The 25,895-nt window shown below is 42.9% G+C and overlaps 1 protein-coding gene across 2 annotated transcripts in view; it reads right to left on the bottom strand.

Annotated features, from left to right (window-relative positions):
• Window positions 1–1,129: 1,129 nt before the first annotated feature.
• Window positions 1,130–25,895, bottom strand: part of HSD17B11 (hydroxysteroid 17-beta dehydrogenase 11) — a 39,834-nt gene continuing 15,068 nt past the window's right edge. For both annotated transcript variants that reach the window (XM_002716969.6, XM_089303106.1), the window contains exons 3-7: window positions 25,419–25,550; window positions 23,125–23,231; window positions 15,127–15,264; window positions 6,225–6,341; window positions 1,130–2,055 (exon numbers count right to left, since the gene is read on the bottom strand). In XM_002716969.6, coding sequence (XP_002717015.1) covers window positions 1,968–2,055; window positions 6,225–6,341; window positions 15,127–15,264; window positions 23,125–23,231; window positions 25,419–25,550 — 582 coding nt within the window. In that variant the 3' untranslated portion in view covers window positions 1,130–1,967. The remainder of the gene's footprint in view (window positions 2,056–6,224; window positions 6,342–15,126; window positions 15,265–23,124; window positions 23,232–25,418; window positions 25,551–25,895) is intronic.

Here is a 25,895-nt window from a genome sequence, read left to right as displayed (position 1 = left end):
TGGCCTGGGAAAGCAGTAGAAGGTAGCCCAAGTCCTTGGACTCCTGCACCTGTGTGGGAGACCCAGAAGAAGCCCCTGGCTCCTGGCTTTGGATCAGCACAGCCCCGGTAGTTGTGGCCATCTGGGGAATGAACCAGCGGATGAAAGACTTCTCTCTCTGCCTCATTCTAACCATGCCTTTCAAATAAATACATAAATAAATCTTTAAAAATAATGAAAAATAGCACTACTTCTTTGGATTATATGTTCACAGAATGGTAATCCATCCTTTTTATTGAACATTAACTAAGTACCAGACAAGGTTTGCCAATGAATCTCATAGCAACCCTGTGCAGTCGGAAGGTTAGGACTTGAACTAGCTGTAAACATAGCAGTAGTAGCAGGAATCCAGAAATGGAACCTGAGAATCTGAAGCCCTGTTTGCAGGAAGACACTGAGAACCTTCTGAATCTTGTTCTCTGCATTCAAATTTAAAAAAGAAAAGAAAAAACAAAAAGAAAAACCAAACTTGCTCTAACTCACCAACATCAAGCAATTACTTTTATGACTTTTATTATTATTTGAATAATTTAAGCCTAACTCTGAACCTACTTCTCAACTGTGTGTTGGAAAAAATCCATTTCAGTCATCAGCAGGGCTACTTCTGAGGGTCACACCAAAACAATGAGGCCATGCGATCCTCGGGTAAATGGGACAAGGTTCTTGACTACCAACTGTTGCAGTTTGTTGTGGTCCTAAAGTTTTAGCAGATCCCTTGGTGACAAGTAGTGCTTTCTTGTGTGGGGTACAGAAAATCCTGACTGTAGCAGGGAATCTAAGTTCTTTGGACAAACCACAAATACTTCCTTGAGAACCTGCTATCACCCTGATGTCTGGCCATGGGGCTGATAGGGATCACTAGCTCCTCTCTCGTTCCCTTTGAGAATATTCCCATGGTTGCCTTCAAAAACACAGCTTCCCACCCTACTCTCCTGCCACCATATTCACTTCTTTTTTATTGGAAATGAGGGTGAGAAAGAATTGGCAATCAGGCCAAGGAAAGAGCTGAAATAGACCTTAGGTGCAACTTCAAATTAAACGGCTAGAAGGATTTTATTGCGGAGAAAGGAAACAATTATTAAGAACACAATGAAACCCAACAAACGTATTTATTTTTTAAATTTGCAGGCCTGAACATAAATGTCCATCTCACTGGGCCTCACATCCAAGCCTGACATCCAAGCCTGACATGTGAAATTTCCAGACACCTGAAAAGACCTTTGATTGCATAATTCTTTTCTACTTTAATTTGCAAATTAAGCCATGTCCTGTTTAAGACTAAAAGATGAAACACCAGAAGTTTGATCCATTTATTACAGTTTCCATATATGGTACCGTCGCCCAGTCCTCTGCCTTAAGGCCCCACAGATGCCTTCATATTTGCAGCATTTGCCCAACTCTTGTTTCCCTTATGCTGAAATGTTTGGTATTGGAATGTGAGGTATCTCTCAGGAAACAGAGTGTTCGTGGGTAGCATGAAATGTTTAAGAACTCATGAGATTTGTTGTGAAATGCCACTAGATAGAGTCCTTCATTATACTTAGGGAGGTTCAAGTTTTTGATTTTATATAGAGCAGAAAAAGGAAATATGTGAATGACATACAACTGCACTGCAATTCTATCTTCAATAGACAGTTTTAGCACAGATTTTGCAAAGCCTTCAGATGAACCACAAAATCCCAGGAATTACTGTCATATTGTTTTTGTTCCTTTTCCTCATTTTCTGTAAAGTCAATTCCTATGGTCATTTCTGTGATACAGGAAATCATGTTTCAGATAAACAAAAAGTGGAGATAAATGAGAATAGTCAGGGTGATACTGAAGAAAAAAGGACAATTAGGAAAAAGGGAACTTCCAACGTTGAAACTGATTAATGTTACGAGAAATCACTTAAATGTGGGGAATCAGTGTTCAGGAAGACCAGACACTTATTCTTTCTTTTTATATCCAATTACTGCATCAAACTTAACGTTGAGCTTTCGTTTTACAAGTGCCAGGAAACGCTCAGGAAGGATCCTAAAAGAAACATACATCAAAATAAGTACTCACACTAAGTACATTAGCAAATACCTTCTTTTTAAATACTTAATTGGTCATAGTGATGCATAGCGTGTTTACTCTATACAAGATTAAGACTTTAATTCTGAGTTATTATGTATTTTCCCACTAAGTTCATTTCCTTTTCAAAAGAAGGAAGGTTTGATCCTTTTTTTTTTAGGGTAGTGATGACTTACAATAATTTTAAAATAAATCTATTCCTATCTTTTTCAAAAGAACTAAGAGAGGTGGCATACACAGCCCATCAGTTGAGATACTAAAGGCTTAAAAAAAAAAGAAACCCAACACTGACAAGGAAGTAAAAATGAGTTAATTTTATACTTTATTAATGAGAATATTTTTTAAAAAAAGATTTATATTTATTTGAAAGGCAGAGTTAAAAGATAGGGAGGGAAAAATATTCTCCATCAGTTGGTCCACTCCTCAAATGGCCACAATGGATGGAGCTGGGCCATACTGAAGCAAGGAGCCAGGAGCTTCTTCCAGGTCTCCCACATGGGTACAGGGGCCCAAGCATTTGGGCCATTCTCCACTGCCTTCCCAGGCACATTAGCAGGGAGCTGGATTGCAAGTGGAGCATCTGGGACTTGAACTGGCACCCACATGGGATGCTGGCACTGCAGACAACACCACAGTGCTAGTCCCCTAGAACGTTATTAAAATGTGCCACTAAGAGACTGGGAGGTGGAATGCTAAATGAAAACACAGACAATGCACTTGGTTGTGAATGTAACACTAAACAAGTTTTTTGATTTTAAGTTTAAATTCCTCATAGTCTTCTTGTGAGGAATCAATGTTTTACTATAGAATTCTTTTTTTTTATTTTTTTTTTATTTTTTAACTTTTATTTAATGAATATAAATTTCCAAAGTACGATTTATGGATTACAATGGCTTCCCCCCCCATACCGTCCCTCCCACCACTACCCTCCCCTTTCCCACTCCCTCTCCCCTTCCATTCACATCAAGATTCATTTTCGATTATCTTAATATACAGAAGATCAGCTTAGTATACATTAAGTAAGGGTTTCAACAGTTTGCTCTCACACAGAAACATAAAGTGAAAAATAATAGATGATTTTTTTAAATGATGATGAACTCAGATCAGACCTATTGTCATGTTTAATCCCAGTGAGAGTCAAGTTGGGAGTTGATAATTTCTTTTTTTTTCTTTTTTTTTTTTTTTTTTTTTTTTTTACAGAGGATCAGTTTAGTATACATTAAGTAAAGATTTCAACAGTTTGCACCCCCATAAAAACACAGAGTGAAATATATTGTTTGAGTACTCGTTATAGCATTAAATCTCAATACACAGCACATTAAGGACAGAGATCCTACATGAGGAGTAAGTGCACAGTGACTCCTGTTGTTGACTTTACCAATTGACACTCCTGTCTATGGCATCAGTAGTCTCCCTATGCTCCGGTCATGAGTTTCCAAGGCTATGGAAGCCCTCTGAGTTCTCTGATTCTTATCTTGTTTAGACAAGGTCATAGTCAAAGTGGAGGTTCTCTCCTCCCTTCAGAGAAAGGTACCTCCTTCTTTGAAGACCTGTTCTTTCCACTGGGATCTCACTCGCAGAGATCTTTTGCCAGAGTGTCTTGGCTTTCCATGCCTGAAATACTCTCATGGGCTTTTCAGCCAGATCTGAATGCCTTTAGGGCTGATTCTGAGGCCAGAGTGCTATTTAGGACATCTGCCATTCTATGAGTCTGCTGAGTATCTCACTTCCCATGTTGGATCACTCTCCCCTTTATTTATTCCATCGGTTAGTGTTAGCAGGTACTAGACTAGTTTATGTGCTCCCTTTGACTCTTTGAACGTGACAGCCATGCAGTAGTTTTCGTCTTTTCTTTTCCCATCCTTATACGTAAGAACCCTTATGAAGTAGTCAACAGGTTTGATAGAAACCAAATGTATCTAAGTCAGTTTAAGGATATACAGAGGGGCCGGTGTTGTGGTGCAGTGGGTTAATGCCCTGGCCTGAAGCGTTGGCATCCCATGTGGGTGCCAGTTCGAGACTCGGCTGCTCCACTTCTGATCCAGCTCTCTGCTATGGCCTGGGAAAGCAGTAGAAGATGGCCCAAGTCCTTGGGCCCCTGCACCCGCGTGGGAGACTCAGAAGAAGCTCCTGGCTCCTGGCTTCGGATCAGTGCAGTTCTGGCCGTTGTGGCCAATTGGGGAGTGAACCATCGGATGGAAGACTCTCTCTCTCTCTCTCTCTTTCTCTGCCTCACCTCTCTTTGTAACTCTGACTTTCAAATAAATAAAAAATTTAAAAAAAGAAAGAAAAAGAAAGATGCACTCATAAGAAAAAAAAAGGATATACAGAGATCTGCCTAGCAGTTAAGCACCAAACATTCACAGAGGGAAATCAATGTAACAATAAGACTGGTAGTTACAATGACACTAAGAAGTGGTATATATGCCACTTATTGAGTACTTTAAATGAGTTATTTTATTTCTCTCAACTTGATAAAGAAGTTGGAGTTCATATTGTGAGCAAGTCACACAAACACAGCTTCACCCAACTCCAGAAAATAAACCGAATCTCTACGTTAAAGGTCTAGGAACTGGAATTAATTTATTCAAACAGTGAACATTTTGGTGCCTCCTACTGTCACTCATGGAATACACTGATGAAAAATAGGTAAAATTCCTTTCCTCAGGGTTACATCCTAAGGGCTGTCATCCTTGAATGCTTACTTGTATGACAAGTACAGTGCTACAAACTTCATGGGTTTAAACTCTTACCCAGGAGTTCCTTGAACTCTACTACCTAAACCTCCAAAGAATAAATATTCCACCACTCTTTCTAGAACAAGGGGCTAGAAAGCTTGATGCTGCTCACACTTTTGATCTCTTGCATTTTTCCTCCTTCAGGTCTGTTAAAATACAGCTTTCTGGGGTAAGCATTTGACCTAGCAAGAAAGACACAGCCTGGGATGCCTACATTTCATATTGTACTACCTAGGTTCAAGTCCTGGCTCCGCTCTGGATTCCAGCTTCCTGCTAATGTGCACCCTGGGAGGCAGCAGGTGATGGCTCAAGTAGTTGGGTCCCTGCTACTCATGTGGGAGACCTGGATTTTTATACTGGCTACTGGCTTTGGCTTGGCGCAGCTGCAGCTATTGCAAGTATGAATGAGTGGATGGAAATTGCTTCTCAAATTAAAAAAAAATATTTTGGAATTTCCAACTCAAACATCCTATGTTAAAATATCCTGGGGCTGGTACTGTGGTACAGAGGGTTGAAGCCCTGGCCTGCAGTGCCAGCAACCCATATGGGCACCGGTTTGAGTCCTGGATATTCCACTTCTAACCAGCTCCCTGCTAATGCACCTGGAAAGCAGTAGAGGATGGCCCAAGTCCTTGGACCCCTTGCACCCATGTGGGAGACCCAGAAGAAGCTCCTGGATCCTGGCTTTGGATTGGCACAGCTCCGGCCATTGTGGCCATTTGAGGAGTGAACCAGCAGACGGAAGACCCTTCTCTCTCTCTGCCTCTGCAACTCTGCCTTCCAAATAAATAAATAAATCTTTTAAAAAAATCCACATGTATTAATCATTACAACAAGATTTACATGGCTGATTGGCAAATGGTCTGAATAATTGCACACATGTCTAAGTTGTTTTTTTTTCTATTTTTTAAAAAATTAAATGCAGAGTTACAGAGGAAAGAGAAAGAGAGAGAAAGAGAGAGAGAGAGGGAGATGTCTTCCATCCACTGGTTCACTCCCCAAATGTCCAAAACAGCTGGAGCTGTGCCAATCCGAAACCAGGAGCCAGGAACTTCCTCCAGGTCTCCCACATGAGTGCAGGGGCCCAAGGACTTGGGCCATCTTCTGCTTTCCCAGGCCACAGCAGAGAGCTGGATTGGAAGAGGAGCAGCCAGGACTTGAACCAGCGCCCATATGGGATGCCAGAGCTGTAGGCTGGGGTTTTACCTGCTATGGCACAGCGCCAGCCCAGACATGTGGTTTTAAAACTTGGCAAAAGAAAGCCTATTCGTTTTACCAACTGAAATCGAGGTAATTATACCTTATCAACTGTCTGACTTTAATCTGTATAAAAACATATAATAGATAAAAGACTCATTACTACTGCTGTCAAACATAACTGCCACTCACCTTTCCAGTATCATTAAAAAGCGTATAGAAGACGGCACAAAGATCATTTTCTCCTCTGTCAGGATCCCATTCATCAGCTTGTTTACCACTTGCTCAGGTTCCAGGGTGGGTCCCAGGCTGAAATCAGAAGCGATCTTCAGAAACAAAACATCTCACTGAGGGTTCAGCTTTAGTTCAGTGCTAAACAAGTTCAACTACCAGAGGCACCATAACGTCGCTGACAGGTGCTCAGACGAGGCACTGCTCATTCAGCATCAGCAGTAATAATAAGCAATTATTCAGTGCTTGGCATGTTCTGCATTGGGATGAACATGTCGCAGATCATCCCACTGATGTTTTACAACCTTACCAAGGCAGTATTATAAGCACGGTTTTTACAAATGAGAATTATAGAACTAGGACTCAGAAATACTGTAGCTAGATGAGGACTCACAAATTCACTTTCAACCTTCAGAGGGGATGGGCATTTAGTTAGAGATTAGGATGCCCTGTCCTCCATCTGAATGGCTGGGTTCCATACCTGGCTCAGGCTCCTGAGTCCAACTTCTTGCTAGTGCAGAGGACCCTGGGAGGCAGCAGGTGATGGCTCAAGTGATTGGTTCCTGCCACCCACTTGGGAGACCAGGATTGCATTTTTAGCTACTGGCTCCAGGCCTAGCCCAATCCTCACCATTGTGATTATTTGGAGAATGAACCAGCAGAGGGGAGCTTGCTTGCTCTGTCTCTCCAATAAATAAATAAAAATTTAAAAAGCAAACAAGACTTTAGTAGCCTTGGGATAGAAATAAGATACCATTATACAAGTTTTATTAAACTTCTTTAGAGAACAATATTGAGGTATCCAAAGAATTAAAATGGTACATCTGTGCCCTGCTCTAAGTCCTTGATCTCCATATATTCACTCATCTTGGTTTACTTTTCGGCATCATTTCTTTGTTATATCCTCACTGTGTAATCACCCTGGAAAATGAACTACATAAGCAGGTGTCCCTAAAAACTGGCTTCTTAAAAACCTGGTGTTAGGGGCAGGCTTCTGTTGCAACAGTTAAGAGGATGCTTGGGACATCCACATCCCACATCAGAGGGCATGGGTTCGACTCACAGCTCTGCTTCTGATTCCAGCTGCCTGCTGATGTACACCCTGGGGAGCAGCAGATAGTGGTTCAAGAACTTGGGTCCCTGTAACCCACATGGGAAACTCAGACTGCGTTCCTGGCTCCTGGCTTCATCCCTGCCCAGCCCTGGCCGTCGCTGCCATTTGGGGAGTAAACCAGCAGATGGAAGATATCTCTCTGTTTCTCCCTCTCTCTGTCTGTAACTCTGCCTTTCAAGTAAATAAAATAAATCTTTTTTTTTTTTTGTAAAGAAGTGAGCATTATAATTAGATTCCCTCATTCTCAGCACAGCCAGTCACAGGACCCTGGGGCAATCATATCACACATGGAAAGCTCAGGACTGTCACAGGAAAGGGCCCTAATTATGAAAGTGATGGCTTTGGGCCAAATGGAGGCAACAACCAAAGGCAAAAGGAGAGTGAAGATTAAGCAGTCCCTTAGCATGCAGGTGTGGGTGCCAAGGTGGGGAAATTCACTATGTAGCATGTGAAGTTGTATTGTCACCAGACGTCAGTTCCCAAGCTTCACGAAAGCACATCTGAGTAGACAGCATAGCACACTCCTTTGTCTATGCTGTGGCCGCGCACCCCGCTAATCAGGTATACCTGACCCCTCCATCGCTCCCTCTCTCTGATTTATTTATTGCCTTTCAAGGCAATAAATAGACTGTAGACTGACAGAAGAGATCTTCCATATCCTGGTTCATTCCCCAAATGCCTTCAACAGGCAGGGCTGGGCCAGGCCAAAGCTAGGAGCCAGGAAATCCATTCAGGTCTCCCATTTGGGTGTCAGGAACCCAAGTACTTGGGCCATCATCTGCTGTCTACCAGACACATTCAGGAAGCAAGACCGGGAATAGCCAGGACTTAAACCAGGTGCCCCAATAGGGGATGCTGGCATCCCAAACAGTGGCTTAACCCATTGCACCACAACACCTGCCTCATACCAGATTTCTTTACCAAAAGTTCTTTTCCCTCACAGAGGACTTTTCATTGAAATGACTGAAATGATTTTAAAAGGGCCAAAAGAAAAGGCTTTAAGAAAAAAGCTCAATTTCTTGGCAGAATAAAATCATAATCATTAAAATGTCAGTATGGGAACATTTTTCCATGACATTCTAATGTTAATGAGAGCTGCAAATCCTGTTAAACAAATGTTCGTGAAGGATTTGGTAAAAACTTTCCAAAAACATTTTCAGTCCATCTATGATGGTGAGGAAAAAGGGCACAATGCTGTGGGGGTGCAGGAATACTGAGGGAGAAAGAGTACTTTCAGTGAGAAGGACCTTGTTCGATGATCTACTCTGTCACTCACGTAGATGAGTGATTTTGAGAAAACATTTCAACTCAAGGCTCGAATTCTTGTTTTTATTGCTTCTTACTCTGAAGGATGAGGACAGTGCAGCAGTATGTTGGTAAATGGTTAACAACTTGCTCTCAAAGGGACAAAAACCGCAGTTTTGCAGCATTTGCTGATTTCCCTGGTATGAGTAATCCCACTATGGCTGATTTTAAGCAAGCGACATGACATCATTGAATGAGTACAATCCAGAACCAGCACCACACTGGGCACTGGACTGTGAAACAGAAATGTACGTGTGTTTTATCCAGTTACACCAGACAAATGCTACTGAGCTACCTTCTTTTTTTTGGACAGGCAGAGTGGACAGTGAGAGAGAGAGAGACAGAGAGAAAGGTCTTCCTTTCCCATTGATTCACCCTCCAATGGCCGCCGCGGCTGGTGCACTGCGGCCGGTGCACCACGCTGATCCGATGGCAGGAGCCAGGTACCTATCCTGGTCTCCCATGGGGTGCAGGGCCCAAGTACTTGGGCCATCCTCCACTGCACTCCCTGGCCACAGCAGAGAGCTGGCCTGGAAGAGGGGCAACCGGGACAGAATCTGGCGCCCCGACCGAGACTAGAACCCGGTGTGCCGGCACCGCAAGGTGGAGGATTAGCCTAGTGAGCCATGGCGCCGGCTCTGAGCTACCTTCTTACCATGCAATAAAAACTAGTGTTTTTCTGTGACATACATATATAACTCCTGGGTTTTTAGAAAAAACAGAAAGTACATTGTGTTATGCATATTACAGGTTGGAGAGCAATTTTCTAAAAGAATGCTCAAGGCATTCCTGTCAGGAAAACCCAATCAGAACGCTAGTATACTTATTCCTTTTTTTTTTTTTAAGCTTTATTTAGGGTCTGGCGCTGTGGCGTAGCAAGCAAAGCCACTGCCTGCAGTGCCAGCTTCCCATATGAACACCAATTCATGTCCCAGCTGCTCCACTAATGATCCATCTCTCTGCTATGGCCTGGGAAAGCAGTAGAAGATGGCCCAAGTCCTTGGGCCCCTGCACCCACGTGGGAGACTCAGAAGAAGCTCCTGGCTCCTGGCTTCGGATTGGTGCAGCTCCGGCCATTGCAGCCAATTGGGGAGTGAACCAGTGGACGGAAGACTTCTGACTTCCTTCTTTCTCTGTGAAACTCTTTCAAATAAATAAATAAATCTTTAAAAAAAGTTAAAAAAGATTTATTTGTTTATTAATTTGAAAGGCAGAGAGAGAAAGAGAGAGAGAGAGAGAGGAAGGAAAGAGAAAGAGAGAAAGAGAGAGATCTTCCATCTGCTGGTTCACTCCCCAAATGGCCACAAAGGCTGGGGCTGGGCCAGTCCGAAGCCAGGAGCCAGGAGCTTCTTCTGGGTCTCCCGTGAGAATGGCAGGGGCCCAAGAACTTGGTCTTCCACTGCTTTCCCAGGTGCATTAACAGGGAGCAGGATTGGAAGTGGAGCAGCTGGGACTTGAACCCGTGTCCATTTGGGATGCTGGTACTGTAGGCAGTGCCTTAAACCTCTATGCCACAGTGTCACCCCTATACTTATTCTTATAAATTCAAGTTAGGCCACATAGTTTAGGTAATTAATTGTAAAGAGATAACTTATTTCAGGAAAAAACATTTAATTAAAAATTGCTTATACACCTAACAAAAGAGATCTAAAATACATGATGTAAAAACTGTCAGAACTGAAATGAGATACAGAGTTTCAATGATAATATTTGGAAACTTCAACTCACTTCAACAATGTATTGGATAATCAGAGGTCCAACAAGAAACAGAAGTCTTGAACAACATTATAAGTCCACTAGACTAACAGGTACCCATAAAAACACTCTACCCAGGAGGATGGCCCAGGTCCTTAGGTCCCTGCGCCCGCATGGGAGACTGGGGGAAACTCCTGGCTCCTGGCTTTGGATCGACACAGTTCCAGTTGTTGCGGCCATTTGGAGAGTGAACCAAAGAAAGGAAGACTTTTCTCTCTCTCTCTCACTGTCTGTAAGCTCTACCTTTCAAATAAATAAATAAAAAAAACACTACCCAACAGAGGAATACAATCACTCTCTAGAGCGCATGGAAAATTCTCTCCAGGACCGATCATAGATTAGATCATGAAACAAATCTCTAAGTTTTAAAAGACTTAAATCATACAAAATACTTTCTCTGACCATGAAGGAATGAAATCAGAGATCAAGAACAGAAAGAAAACTGGAAAACTCACAAATGTGTGGAAATTAAACAGTATACACCTAAATAAGCAGTGAGACAAGGAGAAACCTGGGGGATTAGAAAATCCTTTGAGATGAACAGAAATGAGTATATCTCAAGAATTATAGCATGCGGTGAAACCAGTGCTCAGTCTACATGTAAAAAAAGATCTCTACTCAATAATGTAAAAGTCTACCTAAATAAACTAAAATCCAGCACAGGTGTTTGACTTAGGTTTGACTTCAGGTTTGCTTCCAATTCCAGCTTGCACATATGCACACTGGGAGGCACCAGTGATGGCTGGAGTACTTGGGTCCCTGCTCCCCCCACACAGGAGACCTAGATTGATTGAGTGCTTCTCCTTCATCTTCAGTCTGGCACACCTCTGGCTATTGTTGAGTATTTGGGGGGTAAAGCAGATGATGAGAGCTCTCTGTCTCTCTCTGCCTCTCAAATATTAAAAAGAAATAAAGGAAAAAGAAATTACAAAAACAAAATGGCCTGCCCCATCCCTGGACACTGTGGACATGTAGGGAGTCAACCAGGAAGTGGGAGACCTCTCTCTATCTCTGCCATTCAAAGTGATAAAATACATAAATAAATGTATTTTATTTTAATAAATGAACTAAAAGTAGCAAGGCATTTGCAGTCACAGAGACCTAGGTAGCAATTCCACCACCACTTTGGAGCTGTGTGACCTTGGGCAATTTTCTTAACTTTTCCAAGTTTCAGTTTCTCTCTCTGTAAAATGAAGATAATATAACTAATCTTGCATAGTAGTTATAAGGGTCAGACAATGGCCAGAGGATCTAATCTGACCCTCTAGGATTAAAGACAAATTATGCAAGGTACCTACTAGGGTTTCTGATATTTGGTAGCCCTTCATTAAGTATTTTTATAAACTATTTATATTCAACCTTAACAAAAATAACTCCTGGCTTTCAAAGACTAATCAGAACATGTGATTACACTTAAGCCAGCTTCTTTGTACTGCCATTTAAATGTAAGAACCAATAACTATATATTAGATGTGCTTTTAAAAACAATTTCAGTTCCAACATCAATCTGAAACCAGTTAGAAATTCAGTCATTAGGCCTTGGTTCAGTTTTACCTATTCAGAAATTCAGCTCTGTGTAGTGTAGTCTGAATCAGAAATAATCCAACGAGCATGAAAAAAACTAGCACCAATCTCAATACTATTTCAAGTATTCCCCTTACGGGCAAGCTACTTAATCTGTTTAAGCCTCAGGTAACTCCCATCTATTAAAGAAGACTAATAAAATCTCCCTCCAAGGATCACTGTGAGGTTTTAGAAAATGACAGATTTTACTTAGTGGTCAATCATAGTATGTTCTCTCTTTAATGGAAGTGCCAAGTTCCCATTTTGAAACCCACATCACTACCAGCTTAGCCTCAAAGGGGCACAGGTGGCTGGATCAAGCCCCAGGCCCTTCCTTAGACAGGTTTCTATACCTTTAATTGGGCTAGAACCACATAACTTCTAGTCACACTCACCAGCACCCCCACCCCAAACAGGAAGCTTCATAATCATGACTATAAATGATTGTAAAATTGTTTTAGAAAAAAAAAATCTCCAGAGAGAGACAGAAAGACAGACAGACAGAAAGAGGTAATTTCCATTGGCTGGTTCACTCCCCTAATGGTCACAACAGACAGCTCTGGCCCAGGCTGAAACTCTTCCAATAAATTCCCAGGCTTGTTAGCAGGGAGCTGGATTAGAAGCAGTGCAGCCAGGGCTCCAACAGACACTTTGGTGGTGGCTTAACCCCATGAGGCACAATGCCAGCCCTCACACCTCTCTTTTAACTCCATTTTTCCTTAAACATTGTGAAATACTCAAATATTCTGTAATTGCACTGACAGAGTTTTGTCAGGAGGGGACACTCTTGCCTACCTTGTCTGTGCAGCCTTGTCTCTGGGACAGCTTTAAACAGGTCAGTTAAAAGTTGAAGAAGCAGTTAAAACTACTGAAAGACAGTTTGAGATTAAAAACCCCAACTGGAGTGTTACTTTTGTCTGTAAGTGCTGAAAATAGGAGGAAACTGGCAGATTTTGCCTCCTATACTCACTTTCTGTTTCCCTGAGCTCTTTTATCCTTCCCACTCTTCCTCCTCAACTTCACTCCCCAACTCAAAACACTTTTACTTGTCCCTTATCTTTTTCTATTCAGGGTCCAATTAGTCTTCTTTATAAATGTAAATGACTAGAGGCCTTGGCCCTCAGAAGTAAAAAAACACTCTCCCTTTCATTTTCTAACAAAATTGTGTCTTAAAAAATGGATCTTTAAGACCATTTAATGGGTTCTTAGGGGCTTGAAATCTTTGCAAAGCTCCCAAATTTCTGCCTAATGCTGGTTTTCCACTCTGCCTACCTGCAGAGAACCTTAGACAAAGGTGTATTAAACCTACCATCTTCCCAAGTGAACACACTGTATAGTTCTTATTCATTTCAAATGTGTTCAAAGGCAGATGAACTGGGTAAGAAAGGGAGAATGTTTGAGGCAGAATAAAGCTTAAACATCAGAACTCATCAATGAAATAAAATGGAGAATCTAGAGGTATATCTAAGTAAGTATATAAACTTATTGCAATAAAATATTTCAAATCAGTGAGAGAAACAATGTAATATTTAATAAACAACTGCAGAGCAAGACATTAACTATTTGGAGAAAAAATTTACCATGACTTCACTTCTAAATCAAAGTAAATTTGGATGGGGTAAAATTTTAAATGTGAAAAATGCAATCATGAAATATATACTACAAAAAAATGGGGAGATATTTTCATAATTTGGAGTATGAACGAATTGAACTAACAAAATCTAAAGGCCATGAAAGGGAGGGAACAAAGTCCTTTAAATGCTATTTAAAGCAAAATTAAATGAAAACAGGCCTAAGGGAAGGAGTTTGACATAGCAATTCTAACTCCTGCATCTCAGAGTGCTTGGGTTCCAGGCCTGGATCCAGCACCCAACGCCAGCTTCCTGCTGGTGCAGACCTTGGGAGGCAGCAGTGATGGCTCAAGTGGCTGGCACCCTGCCACTCATGCTGGAGACCTGGGGTGAATTCCCTGCTCCAGGCTTTGGCCCAGCCTATCCCAAATCTCTTTATTGACATTAAAAGATCCACAACATATGTACTGTTGAGACAAGTAAGCAGCTTCCTTCATGTCTCCAGAACCTCATGTATAATATATGCCATTTATTTAAAATTTAGACATTTGGGCCAGTGCTGTGGCATAGTAGGCTAAGCCTCTGCCTGTGGTGCCAGCATCCTGTATGGGCACTGGTTCACGTCCCGGCTGCTCCTCTTTTGATCCAGCTCTCTGCTATGGCCTGGGAAAGCAGTGGAAGATGGCCCAAGTGCTTGGGCCCCTGCACCCACATGGGAGACCTGGAAGAAGCTTCTGGCTTCGGATCGGCCCAGCTCAGGCCATTGCAGCCATTTGGAGAGTGAACTAGCAGATGAAAGATGTTTCTTCTCTGTAGCTCTGACTCTTAAATAAATAAATAAAATCTTAAAAAGAAAAAATTTGTAAGCATTTAATCTACACATGGAGAGGTATCTAGAAACTCATCAAAATCTTGAGCAGTTTCCACTGGATTAGGGAAATTTAAAAAGAAGTTTTCTGATTTGTATTTTTCTGTAATGCTTGAATTTTAAAAAAATTAAGTATACTCCATATTTACAAAGACACGAAAGCTATTCTTAGAAGAGAGGAAACACTAAACATTATCCTTTATCAGTTTTATTTTTTAACCAAGCAGAGTATGACGGGGTGGTACTGATTTGGGAGGATAATTTCTTGATTACCAAGGGGCAGTGATTTCCAAACTGTGGTCCTGAGTTACCTGTATCAGAATCACCCATGATGCTTTTTAAACCTAGAGTCCTAGACCCCTTCCTCAACATGACCCTACCCCAACCAAACAAGGCTGGAGCCCCCATGTGGTTCCCAGTTACTCCTGGGGAAATATGTGCATATTTAAATCTGAGAACCACTGCTTAGAGGAAGAAAAAAAGAGAAGGGTTAGCAAGTTCACTATTCATATTAATTCTCCCTCTCCTCACATCCCCTCATTTTGTTTTGCCATAATTTACAAAAGCTGAAATCAAGTTGAACTAAGGGGATAGAATATCAGATTAAAATAATCAGAAAAACCCACAGACTGACCGATCTTCATAGCTGCCACCAATGCATCTGTCTGAACGTCTGTCTCAGCTTACCTGGTGCTTGGGTTTTTGATGAAGCCAGTGTTTATGAAATTCGGGCAGAGACACGTCGTCTTGACTCCGGTTCTTTCTAAGGCAGCCAGCTCGTCAGTCAAAGCTCTGTGAAACCCAACAGCAGCAAACTTGCTGGAACTGCAAACAGACAGAGTTTAGATATTCCTGATAGATACTTGGCACCTGTTTCATTCCAACTCCTGCTTCCTCAGTTCCATGTGGTGCTCTGATGAGCAGCAGGAACAGTGCCCTGGTCCAGTCTCACTGAGTCAGAATTTGTGTTTTTTACAAGAGCCTCAGGTAAACTGGGAGACACAGAAGAAACATTTCCTGCTCTACAGCATCATTTATCAGGGGGAGAACGCGGGATGCTCAGTCTTGTGAGGAAAGTAGACGGAGTGTTCATGTTTGTTGCTGCTATTTCCGTAAAATTCAGTGTCCATTTTTATTAAGAAATGTTCATGGAATTCGCTGGGAAATTCTTATGGACAAGTACTATTCTATAAGTCGCAGTCTGACTTCCTCCAAGAGGCCTCTCCTGGCCCTTAGTCTCAATACATAGCAGGCTTCAGGTTTCTATGACAGCGTGTCACAGACCTGAGACTAAATGCTCACTGAGGGCTAATTTTTAAAACCTCTGCCCCTACACCTTGACAGTAAGATCCATGATTATAATGGTCATCGGTGAAGATCCAGGGCCTGGCCCAGTGCTTGGGTCTTAGAATGTACTCAATTAAGTATGTCAACTCCATGAGTCCCAGTGAAAAGTAATTCCTATTACAATAGTGTTTTCTTTTGGTAACAGCCATGAAATTGCTTACTCTAAATGCACATTATTTTTCAAGTTTTTTTTCTAAAAATAACTTTGTTGAAATATAAACTCCTATATCATGCAATTCACTGACTTAGTCTACAAATTCAGTGGTTTTTGGTATATGACATTACTAATTTCTAAAACTGTGTTAAAATATATACAACATAAAGTTTGTCAGTTTCACCATGTTAACTATACAAATTCAGTGTCATTAATTACCAAATAGATTGCAAAGCCATGGAAAGTTTTCTCCTTTCTTTTAAAGCTCAGATATATATGAAGGCTTAAAAGAAAGGTCATCAGATTCAACGGTGTACAGCGGAACTCTTCTATACACTGAAAACTCACACAAAAAGAATATCTCAAACTGTCCTTAGTTACCTGGATGTTCTATTTTATTTAATCCTCACAACAACCTGTGACGAGAAAGTTATGATCCTATTTATCAAAGAGGAAACTTAGGAACAGTGAGTTCTGGTGCTTGTCCATAGACACAACAAAACAGAAGAATCAGGCTTTAAGGCTGGGCAATAAAGCCAACCCAGATATGGTACTCCCTAACATTTAGTAACTTCAGTGACAAACAGGCAAAGCATTTGGAACTATGAAACAAGGGCAAGGGTTAACAGACTGCAACTTTTCTAAGACAATATTCTCATAGATAAAAGCCAAAAGGACATTAGCAGAAGATTCACAAAGCAAAAATGTCAATAGCTATAGGTACATAAAAATGCTATAGTTTAGAAGTAATTCAGATAAATACAAAGTAAAACAGAACAAAATTCCTTTTTTTAAAAAGATTTTTTTATATATCTGAAAGGCAGAGTTACAGAGAGATCTTCCAACCACTGACTCACTCCTCAGATGGCCGCAATGGCCAGGGCTGGGCCAGCCCAAAGCCAGGAGCTGCTTCTAGGTCTCCCACGTGGGTTCAGGAGCCCAAGCACTTGGGCCATCTTTCATTGCTTTCCCAGGCATATTAGCAGGGAGCTGGATTGGAAGTGGAGCAGCCAGGACTCAGACAAGTGCCCATATGGGATGATGGCGCTGCAGGCTGGGGCTTTACCTGCTATGCCACAGCGCCAGCACCAGGGTCTTTTCACTTTCTACAATGCTATGTGGTAGTTTTTCTTCTTAAGCCTTCAATATGTCTAATCCCAAAAAAAATGAGAAGCAACTTTCCACACTTTCCAATTTACCAAAGCACATGTTAACTGGTGGCCTTTTCTGGAAGGCAACGTGACAAAGGGTATCAATTTCATTAAAACCGAAGACGCTCTCATATCCATACCCATATTTAAGTGTTAATCCCAAGGAAATAACCAATGATACTTCCAAAGATTTATGGTCAAGCATAAAAGCTACCGCTAACAGTGGTGACATCCCATATGGGCACCGGTTCGAGTCCCTGCTGCTCCACTTCCAATCCATCTCTTTGCTATGAACTGGGTTAGCCAGCAGATGGAGGACCTCTCTCTCTTCTCTCTCTCCCTTCCAAATAAATAAATCTTTTTTTTTTTTAATTTTTTTTTTTTTTTTACAGGCAGAGTGGACAGTGAGAGAGAGAGACAGAGAGAAAGGTCTTCCTTTGCCGTTGGTTCACACTCCAATGGCCGCCGCCGCCGGCGCGCTGCGCTGATCCGATGGCAGGAGCCAGGAGCCAGGTGCTTTTTCCTGGTCTCCCATGGGGTGCAGGGCCCAAGCACCTGGGCCATCCTCCACTGCACTCCCTGGCCACAGCAGAGAGCTGGCCTGGAAGAGGGGCAACCGGGACAGAATCCGGCGCCCCAACCGGGACTAGAACCCGGTGTGCCGGCGCCGCTAGGCGGAGGATTAGCCTAGTGAGCCGCGGCGCCGGCCTCAAATAAATAAATCTTTAAAAAAAATTAAATAATGTCTGTGGCGGGCAGCTGTGGTTTCTACCATCAGCCTCTCTCTCTCCTTGTTCCAGTCCTGTCACTGTTACCATGTCCACAGCATCTGGCTCCACGTTGGTCTAGTAACTGAGCTCCTTCCAGATCCAGAAGGCATGAAGGCACACGTGATGGGGCTGTCTCTCTCCTGCTGAACCTGGATAGACCTCTGGAACAGCTGGGAGTGAATTGGCTACTGGAGGACTGAAATGTGCCTGAGACTTTAACAACAGAATCACAAAATTCCTTTTGTACTGGGGAAGTGTGTTTTGTGTTACATGCAACAGAAGAGTCCTGACAAATAAAACCCCAACAAAAGTCAACAAACTAACCAAAGAGTGGCACATGGTCCACTGAAGCACCACACAGAAATCGAAAATGACATTGGAGGCCAGCGTTGTAGTGCAGCAGTTTAAAGCCCTGGCCTGAAGCACCAGCATCTCATATGGGCACTGGTTCAAGGCCCAGATGCTCCACTTCTAATCCAGCTCTCTGCTGTGGCCTGGGAGAGCACTAGAAGATGGCCAAAGTCCTTGTGTCCCTGCACCCACGTGAGAGACCCAGAGGAGGCTCCTGACTTCAGACCAGTGCAGCTCCACCCGTTGTGGCTAATTGGGGAGTGAACCATTGGATGGAAGACCTCTCTCTCTCTCTCTCTCTCTCTCTCTCTGCCTCTCCTTCTCTCCCTGTGTAACTCTTTCAAATAAATACATAAATCTCTAGGAAAAAAAAAAACAAAGAAAATGATGTTGAACATACACATTCATTAACATGCTAAACTTACTTCAAATTAAAGGATTAAATTAAATGGCTTAAATTAAAAGGTGCAATTGGGAGCTGGAGTTGCAGCACACTGGGTTGCTCTGCCGGCATCCCATATCGGACCACCAGTCCCATTTCCTGCTGCCCTGCTTCCTGTCCAGATCCCTGCTAATGACCCAAGTGCTTGGGCCCCTGCACCCATGTAAGAGACCTCTTTCTCTCCCTCTCTTTCTCTCTCTGCCTTTCAAAATAAATAAAAATACATCTTTAAAAAAGAATAAAAAAAGAGGCAACAGACAATCTGGACATCCTACCATGACTGCTTCATCAGTTATTTCAATTCTTTTCTGAAAACTGAATCCAAGTCTATATTTATTTTTAAAAATATTAGAAAACAAATATATGTTCACAAAAAAAGAAAGAAGAAATAAAAACACAGGCAAATGGAAACAGAGTAAAATAGTTATGTATATATCCTTGCAAACGTTTTGATTTTTTAAAAAATGCTTATTTATTTTATTCATTTGAAAGGCAGAGAGAAAGGGGCCAGCGCCGTGGCTCACTTGGCTAATCCTCTGCCTGCGGCGCCGGTGTCCCATATGGGCGCCAGGTTCTAGTCCTGGTTGCCCCTCTTCCAGTCCAGCTCTCTGCTGTGGCCCAGGAGGGCAGTGGAGGATGGCCCAAGTGCTTGGGCCCTGCACGTGCATGGGAGACCAGGAGGAGGCACCTGGCTCCTGGCTTCGGATCGGTGCAGTGCCAGCCATGGCGGCGATTTGGGGGGTGAACCAACGGAAGGAAGATCTTTCTCTCTGTCTCTCTCTCTCACTGTCTAGCTCTACCTATTAAATAAGTAAAAAAAAAAAAAAAAAAGAGAGACAGCTAGACAGACAACTCCCATCCACTGGTTCACTTGCCAAATGGCTGCCAACAGCTAGGGCAGGACTGGGTTGGCCAGGCCAAAGCCAAGAATCAGGAACTCAATCAGGGTCTCCCACAAGGGTGGCAGGGACTCAAGTACTTGAACCATCATGGTGTGTTTTTTGTTGTTGTTGTTGTTGTTGTTGTTGTTGTTTTTTACAGGCAGAGTGGACAGTGAGAGAGAGAGAGAGACAGAGAGAAAGGTCTTCCTTTGCCATTGGTTCACCCTCCAATGGCCGCTGCGGCCGGCGCACTGTGGCCGGCCGCACCGCACTGATCCGAAGCCAGGAGCCAGGTACTTCTGGTCTCCCACGGGGTGCAGGGCCCAAGCACTTGGGCCATCCTCCACTGCACTCCTGGGCCATAGCAGAGAGCTGGCCTGGAAGAGGGGCAACCGGGACAGAATCCGGCGCCCCGACCGACCGGGACTGGAACCTGGTGTGCCGGCGCCACTAGGCGGGGGATTAGCCTATTGAGCCACGGCGCCGGCTTTTTTTCTTTTTCTTTTTTTTTTTTTTAAGATTTACTCATTTACTTGAAAGGCAGAGTCACAGAGAGGCAGAGGCAGAGAGAGAGAGAGAGAGGACTTCCATCTGCTGGTTCACTCCCCAGTCGGCCGCAATGGCCGGAGCTGTGCCAATCTGAGGCCAGGAGCCAGGAGCTTCTCGGTCTCCCACACAGATGCAAGGGCCCAAGGACTTGGGCCATCTTGTACTGCTTTCCCAGGCTATAGCAGAGAGCTGGATTGGAAGTGGAGCAGCAGAGACTCGAACCAGTACCCATATGGGATACTGGCACTGCAGGTGGTGGTTTTTTACCTGCTACACCACAGCACCAACCCTGCCTGATCTGTTGTCTGCACAGTTCCTGCACATTAGCAGGAAACAGGATTGGGTTGTGTAGCTGGTGCTCAACCCAGGTACTCGGACATGGAATGCAGGTGTCCCAAACAGCACAGTAACTTATACTTCAAACACCCACCCCACCTGTAGCAAACATTTTAAAGGCATGATACAGAGACAGACATACACACACACATACACACTTTGTATAAAAATGAATTACCCACCTATGCCTATGACTGGCTATTTATACACAAATCTATAGCTACATATACAACCATATCGATATTGTTTTTAGAATTTAAAATTGTAGGGGGCTGGTGCCGTGGCTCACTTGGTTAACCATCTGCCTGTGGCACCAGCATCCCATATGGGTGCCGGGTTCTAGACCAAGTAGCTCCTCTTCCAATCCAGCTCTCTGCTGTGGCCCAGGAAGGCAGTGGAGGATGGCCCAGGTGCAGGTCTCCCTGCACCTGCATGGGAGACCAGGAGGAAGCACCTGGCTCTTGGCTTCGGATCGGCGCAGCGCCGGCTGTGGCGGCCATTTGGGGGATGAACCAACGGAAGGAAGACCTTTCTATCTCTCTCTCTCTCTCAATGTCTAACTCTATCTGTCAAATAAAAAAAATAAAAAATAAAAAAATTTAGAATTGTAGCATTATATGTGTGAGTGTGTGTGTGTACACAACTGCAATTTGACATTTTAAAAGTTATTATCTGCTAAAACATATTAACAGCCAAGAACTGTCAGTGTGTATAACTGGCAGGGAATCCTGGCTATGGTGGTCTCATAGATCAATGTTCTACAGTGCAGCAGAACTCATGATGGCAGGGATCCACTTGCTATGCCTGGTTTATTCAGCTATTTTAATGCATAATTTTTTTTAAAGAATGATCACTGGGGCTGGCACTGTGGCCTAGCAGGTTAAGCTGCTGCTTGCAGCGCAGCATCCCATATGGACTCAGGTTCCAGTCCCTGCTGCTCCACTTCCAATCCTGCTAATGTGACTGGGAAAGCAGTGGAAGATGACCTAAGTTCTTGGGGCCTTGCTCCCACGTGGGGACCTGGAGGAAGCTCCTGGCTCCTAGTTTCAGATCAGCCCAACTCTAGCTCTTGCAGGCATTTGGGGGATGAATCAACAGATGGAAGATTTCTCTCTTTCTCTCCCCGCCTCTGTAACTTGCCTTTCAACCAAATAAAATAAATCTTAAAAAAAAAAATACTAAATTTTTAAAAAATAATTCTATTGTGTGGATGCCTTTAATGTTTAGAATTCCAGATAATATTCTCTATTCTCTTTTTTTTAAAAGTTTATCTTATTTATTTTTTATTTTATTTTATTTTATTTTATTTTTTTGACAGGCAGAGTGGACAGTGAGAGAGAGAGACAGAGAGAAAGATCTTCCTTTGCCGTTGGTTCACACTCCAATGGCCGCCACGGCCGGTGCGCTGCGGCCAGCGCACCACGCTGATCCGATGGCAGGAGCCAGGAGCCAGGTGCTTTTCCTGGTCTCCCATGGGGTGCAGGGCCCAAGCACCTGGGCCATCCTCCACTACACTCCCTGGCCACAGCAGAGAGCTGGCCTGGAAGAGGGGCAACCGGGACAGAATCCGGCGCCCCAACCGGGACTAGAACTCGGTGTGCCGGCGCCGCTAGGCGGAGGACTAGCCTAGTGAGCAGCGGCGCCGGCCTATCTTATTTATTTTTCATCTACTTGAAAGGCAGAGTGACAGAGGGAGAGAGGGACATTTGGAGAGAAGGTGAGAGTCGGAGTTCTACTGGTTCACTCACCTAATGGCCACAACAGCCAAGACTGGGCCATATGAAACCAGGAGCCCAGGACTCCATTCAGGTCCCCCACATGGGTGGTAGTGACCCAAATACTTGAGCCATCACCTGATGCTTCCTGAGGTGCACGTTAGCAGGAAGCTGGAGCAGAAGCGGATTCACCAGGACTCAAACCAGCACTCCCATATGGAATGTGAGTGTCCCAGGTGGCAGTGTAACACACGGTGCCACAACATCCACCCCACTTGTCTCTCTTTTCACTATTTTGTTCCCACAAAACTTTACCCATTCTTATTGATATTAAAAATTATTAGTGTTAATTTTCATTCCTGGTACAGCAATATTGATCTTGTTTTATAATTCCTTGTTGCTAAGACAGATGAGGGGCCAGCATTGTGGCAGCAGGTTAAGTAGCCACCAGCATCCCATATCAGAGTGTGATTAGAGTCCCAGCAGCTCCACTTTTAATCCAGCTCCCTACTAATGCACCTGGGAAAGCAGCAGAAGGCTCAAGTGCTTAGGCTCAGGTCCCTGCCACCTATATGGGAGACCTGACTCCTGGTTATGGCCTGTCCAGACCCAGCTGTTGCAGCGTTTTGGGTAGTGAACCAATGGACAGAAGATCTCTCTCTCCCTCTCTCTCTCTGTCTCTCTCTGTGTCTCTCCCTCTCTCTGCCTTTCAATAAATAAAATAGATCTTAAAAAAAAAAAAGGGTGAGAAATGCTTTAAGTGACTGGTTAGTCATTGGATAAATTCCCTGCAGCCACCTATAAAACAGTCCTCTTGTTAATCTAAAAGGAGATTAATGGCTGACAATGCCATTATAAAAAAAGCTTAGTGCAACTCTTTTTGCCTATTTCAGCAACTTCAAGTCCATTGTCATTGAAAAGGCAATCCTCATTAGAAAGGATAAGAAATCTCACACAGGAACCAACGAAGGAAATGCATGTTCACATACCAATAAGCCAGTAAGAAGGGGACCACAGTATGTCCACCTGCTGAAGCCACAGTGACAATATGACCGTGATTGTTCTTCATCATCGCTGGAAGAAATGCCTTTGTAGTCTAGATTTTATTTAAAGAGAAAAAAATATGACATTTATAATATAAATATGACATTTCAAAGAGCTATTCGGAATATTTAGAAACAATGGTATATATTGCTTAACACTGATCTTCATATAAATGAAAAAAAATCTAAATTCTCAAATGCAGCAACATAAGACAACTGGATAGCATCTTCACATTAGAAAAATCCAGCAAAATAATGACTACAGAGAAGCTTGGAGAATCCATCTGATTTAAATTGTTAACTTCTTATGTCTGCTGATCCTCCATCTCTTAGCACTGATGCCTTTTATCATCTCAGATATTGGACAGGGATAATAATCCAGTTACTCAAAGAATTTACATTTAATGCAAAATTGCAAGAAAACAGCTTGGCTATATCATTTAAATACTGAAGCCATCAATAATCTTCAAATAGTCACTAAATATTTACCAAGCACCTATAAGTGTTGGGAATGCAGAAACATATAATACCCCACATTTCACATCATTTAATACAAAGATAGAGATCAATAAATTAGAAACATTAACCAAAAATTGTACTGCATTTTTTACCAACTCAATACGTTTTGAGAATAGTCATGCTAAAGTCACATCCCAGGAAAACTTTGAGGCATCATTTTTGGAACTAGCTTTTTGGGCAATATTTTGAGACTTCAAAAACACCCATGTGCTATATCTATCGATTCAGAGATGTAATAATTTGAAAAGGTTCATGGAAATATAATTAAAATAAATTTACTTTGTTGCAAAAAACTGAAATACACGCATAGTTTCTTCATAATACATATTTTCCATGAACCTTTTTTAATGGTAGTATTTTTGAGAGAATTCCCATCCACTGCTCCTTCACTCCCCAAATGTCCACCCACAAAGGTTGGGGCTGGGCTGGAAGCCAAGGACTCAATCCAGATTTCCCACTTGAGAGACAAAGACCCAACTAGTCTAGCCATCACCTGCTTCCTCCTAGGGTGCACATAGCAGGAAGCTGGCATCAGGAAATGGGAAACAGTGCCAGGACTTGAGCTCAGGCACTGTGATATGGAATGTAGGCATCTTAACAGCTAGGCCAATGGCCTGCCCCTAAATATCTCGAATGGCAAAGTTTATAATAAAGCTTGCATTTGGGGAACAGGAAATAACTTAAGACCTGAGTCTCTTGAGAATTTGAAAGCAAACCAGGTTCACCTTTACAGACTCAGCTGGTCTCTAATCCCTTTCTTTGTTTCTAAACAGGATCACACAGAGATAGGAGAACCAAGTTTAGAATTAAAACATACACAAGGAGGGGGGCAGCACCACTGCTCACTAGGCTAATCCTCTGACTGTGGTACCATCTGCAAGGTGTCCGGCGCATAACAAATCTTCCCAGGCAGATGAATCAATTAATTCACAGGCTTTTATTGGGATTCTGCTCCCGGGCGAGGTTCCCCATCCCAACAGAGCAACAGAGCGGGGGCCGGGGAAGTCGTGTGTCAGAGATTGGGAGAGCTCCTTTTATAGATTCAGGGCATGGGGGTTAAAGGTTGAGGCGGGTCTGATCCTCATTGGTTGACCTTTAGACACCCGCAGGGACCTTGACAAGGACTTTTCTTCCTCGAAAGTACAGGTAGGGACTTCTCCATTCCCGGAAGTATAGGCCTTCCTTCCATGCGGATCCCAAAGCTACCAACCAGCATCCTGGGTTCTAGTCCCGGCTGGGGTGCCGGTTCTGTCCCGGTTGCCCCTCTTCCAGTCCGGCTCTCTGCTGTGGCCAGGGAGTGCAGTGGAGAATGGCCCAAGTGCTTGGGCCCTGCACCCGCATGGGAGACCAGGAGGAAGCACCTGGCTCCTGGCTTCGGATCGGCGCAGCGTGCCGGCCGCAGCGGCCATTGGAGGGTGAACCAATGGAAAAGGAAGACCTTTCTCTCTGTCTCTCTCTCTCTCTCACTCTAACTCTGCCTGTCCAAAAAAAAAAAAAAAAATATATATATATATATACACACACACACACAATGCCTGAAGTTTATTATTATTTTTAGAGAGGGAGAAACAATTGGTAGAACTTGGTCATAGCATGAAAATGATCTGGAAGAAACTTTAGCATTGACTGAATACTTCCACATGTCTGCTGAAAGCTCCACTTCAAACTTAGTATTTATGGTTCTCAAAAAAGGGATTTTTTAGAAAGGAAATCATACTCACCCAGAAATGCGCAAGCACATTAACTTCAAAAGTTTTTTCAATCTGAGGGTCTTGTGTAGCAAACAAATCAGATGTGTAGACTACACCAGCATTATTTACTAAGATGCTAACATCGCCAATTTCTGCCTTTACCTTTAAAAATAAAATGAGAATATATTCATGAAGAGCTATGAGGATAGGTTTGCATGCAATGGCTATTACATAGGTTTTTTGATAAATGTGGAAAAAAAGTAGTTTTGAAATCTATGTGACAATGTGAAAAAAAAAGAAAAAACTTTAAATTTAGGTATTTATGTCCAGAAGGGCTCTATCTGCAAATCAACTAGACAGAAGTTTTCTTTTGCAATTTAGCCTCTGGAGTTGGCTAGCTGATTATAACTCAAGAGGCATGTGGCTAAGCAGCATTCATTTTTAAGCACTACTTCAAAAGGTAAGCAAAAAAAGTTAAGTGGCAAATTCAGGGACAATTTACGCAAA

Source organism: Oryctolagus cuniculus, chromosome 8, assembly GCF_051225735.1.
Source record: "Oryctolagus cuniculus isolate XC-2025 breed Fujian yellow rabbit chromosome 8, ASM5122573v1, whole genome shotgun sequence".
NCBI classification, from domain to species: domain Eukaryota; kingdom Metazoa; phylum Chordata; class Mammalia; order Lagomorpha; family Leporidae; genus Oryctolagus; species Oryctolagus cuniculus.
Note: the sequence above shows the minus strand (reverse complement) of the source record. Positions and strands in the feature narration are given on the sequence as shown.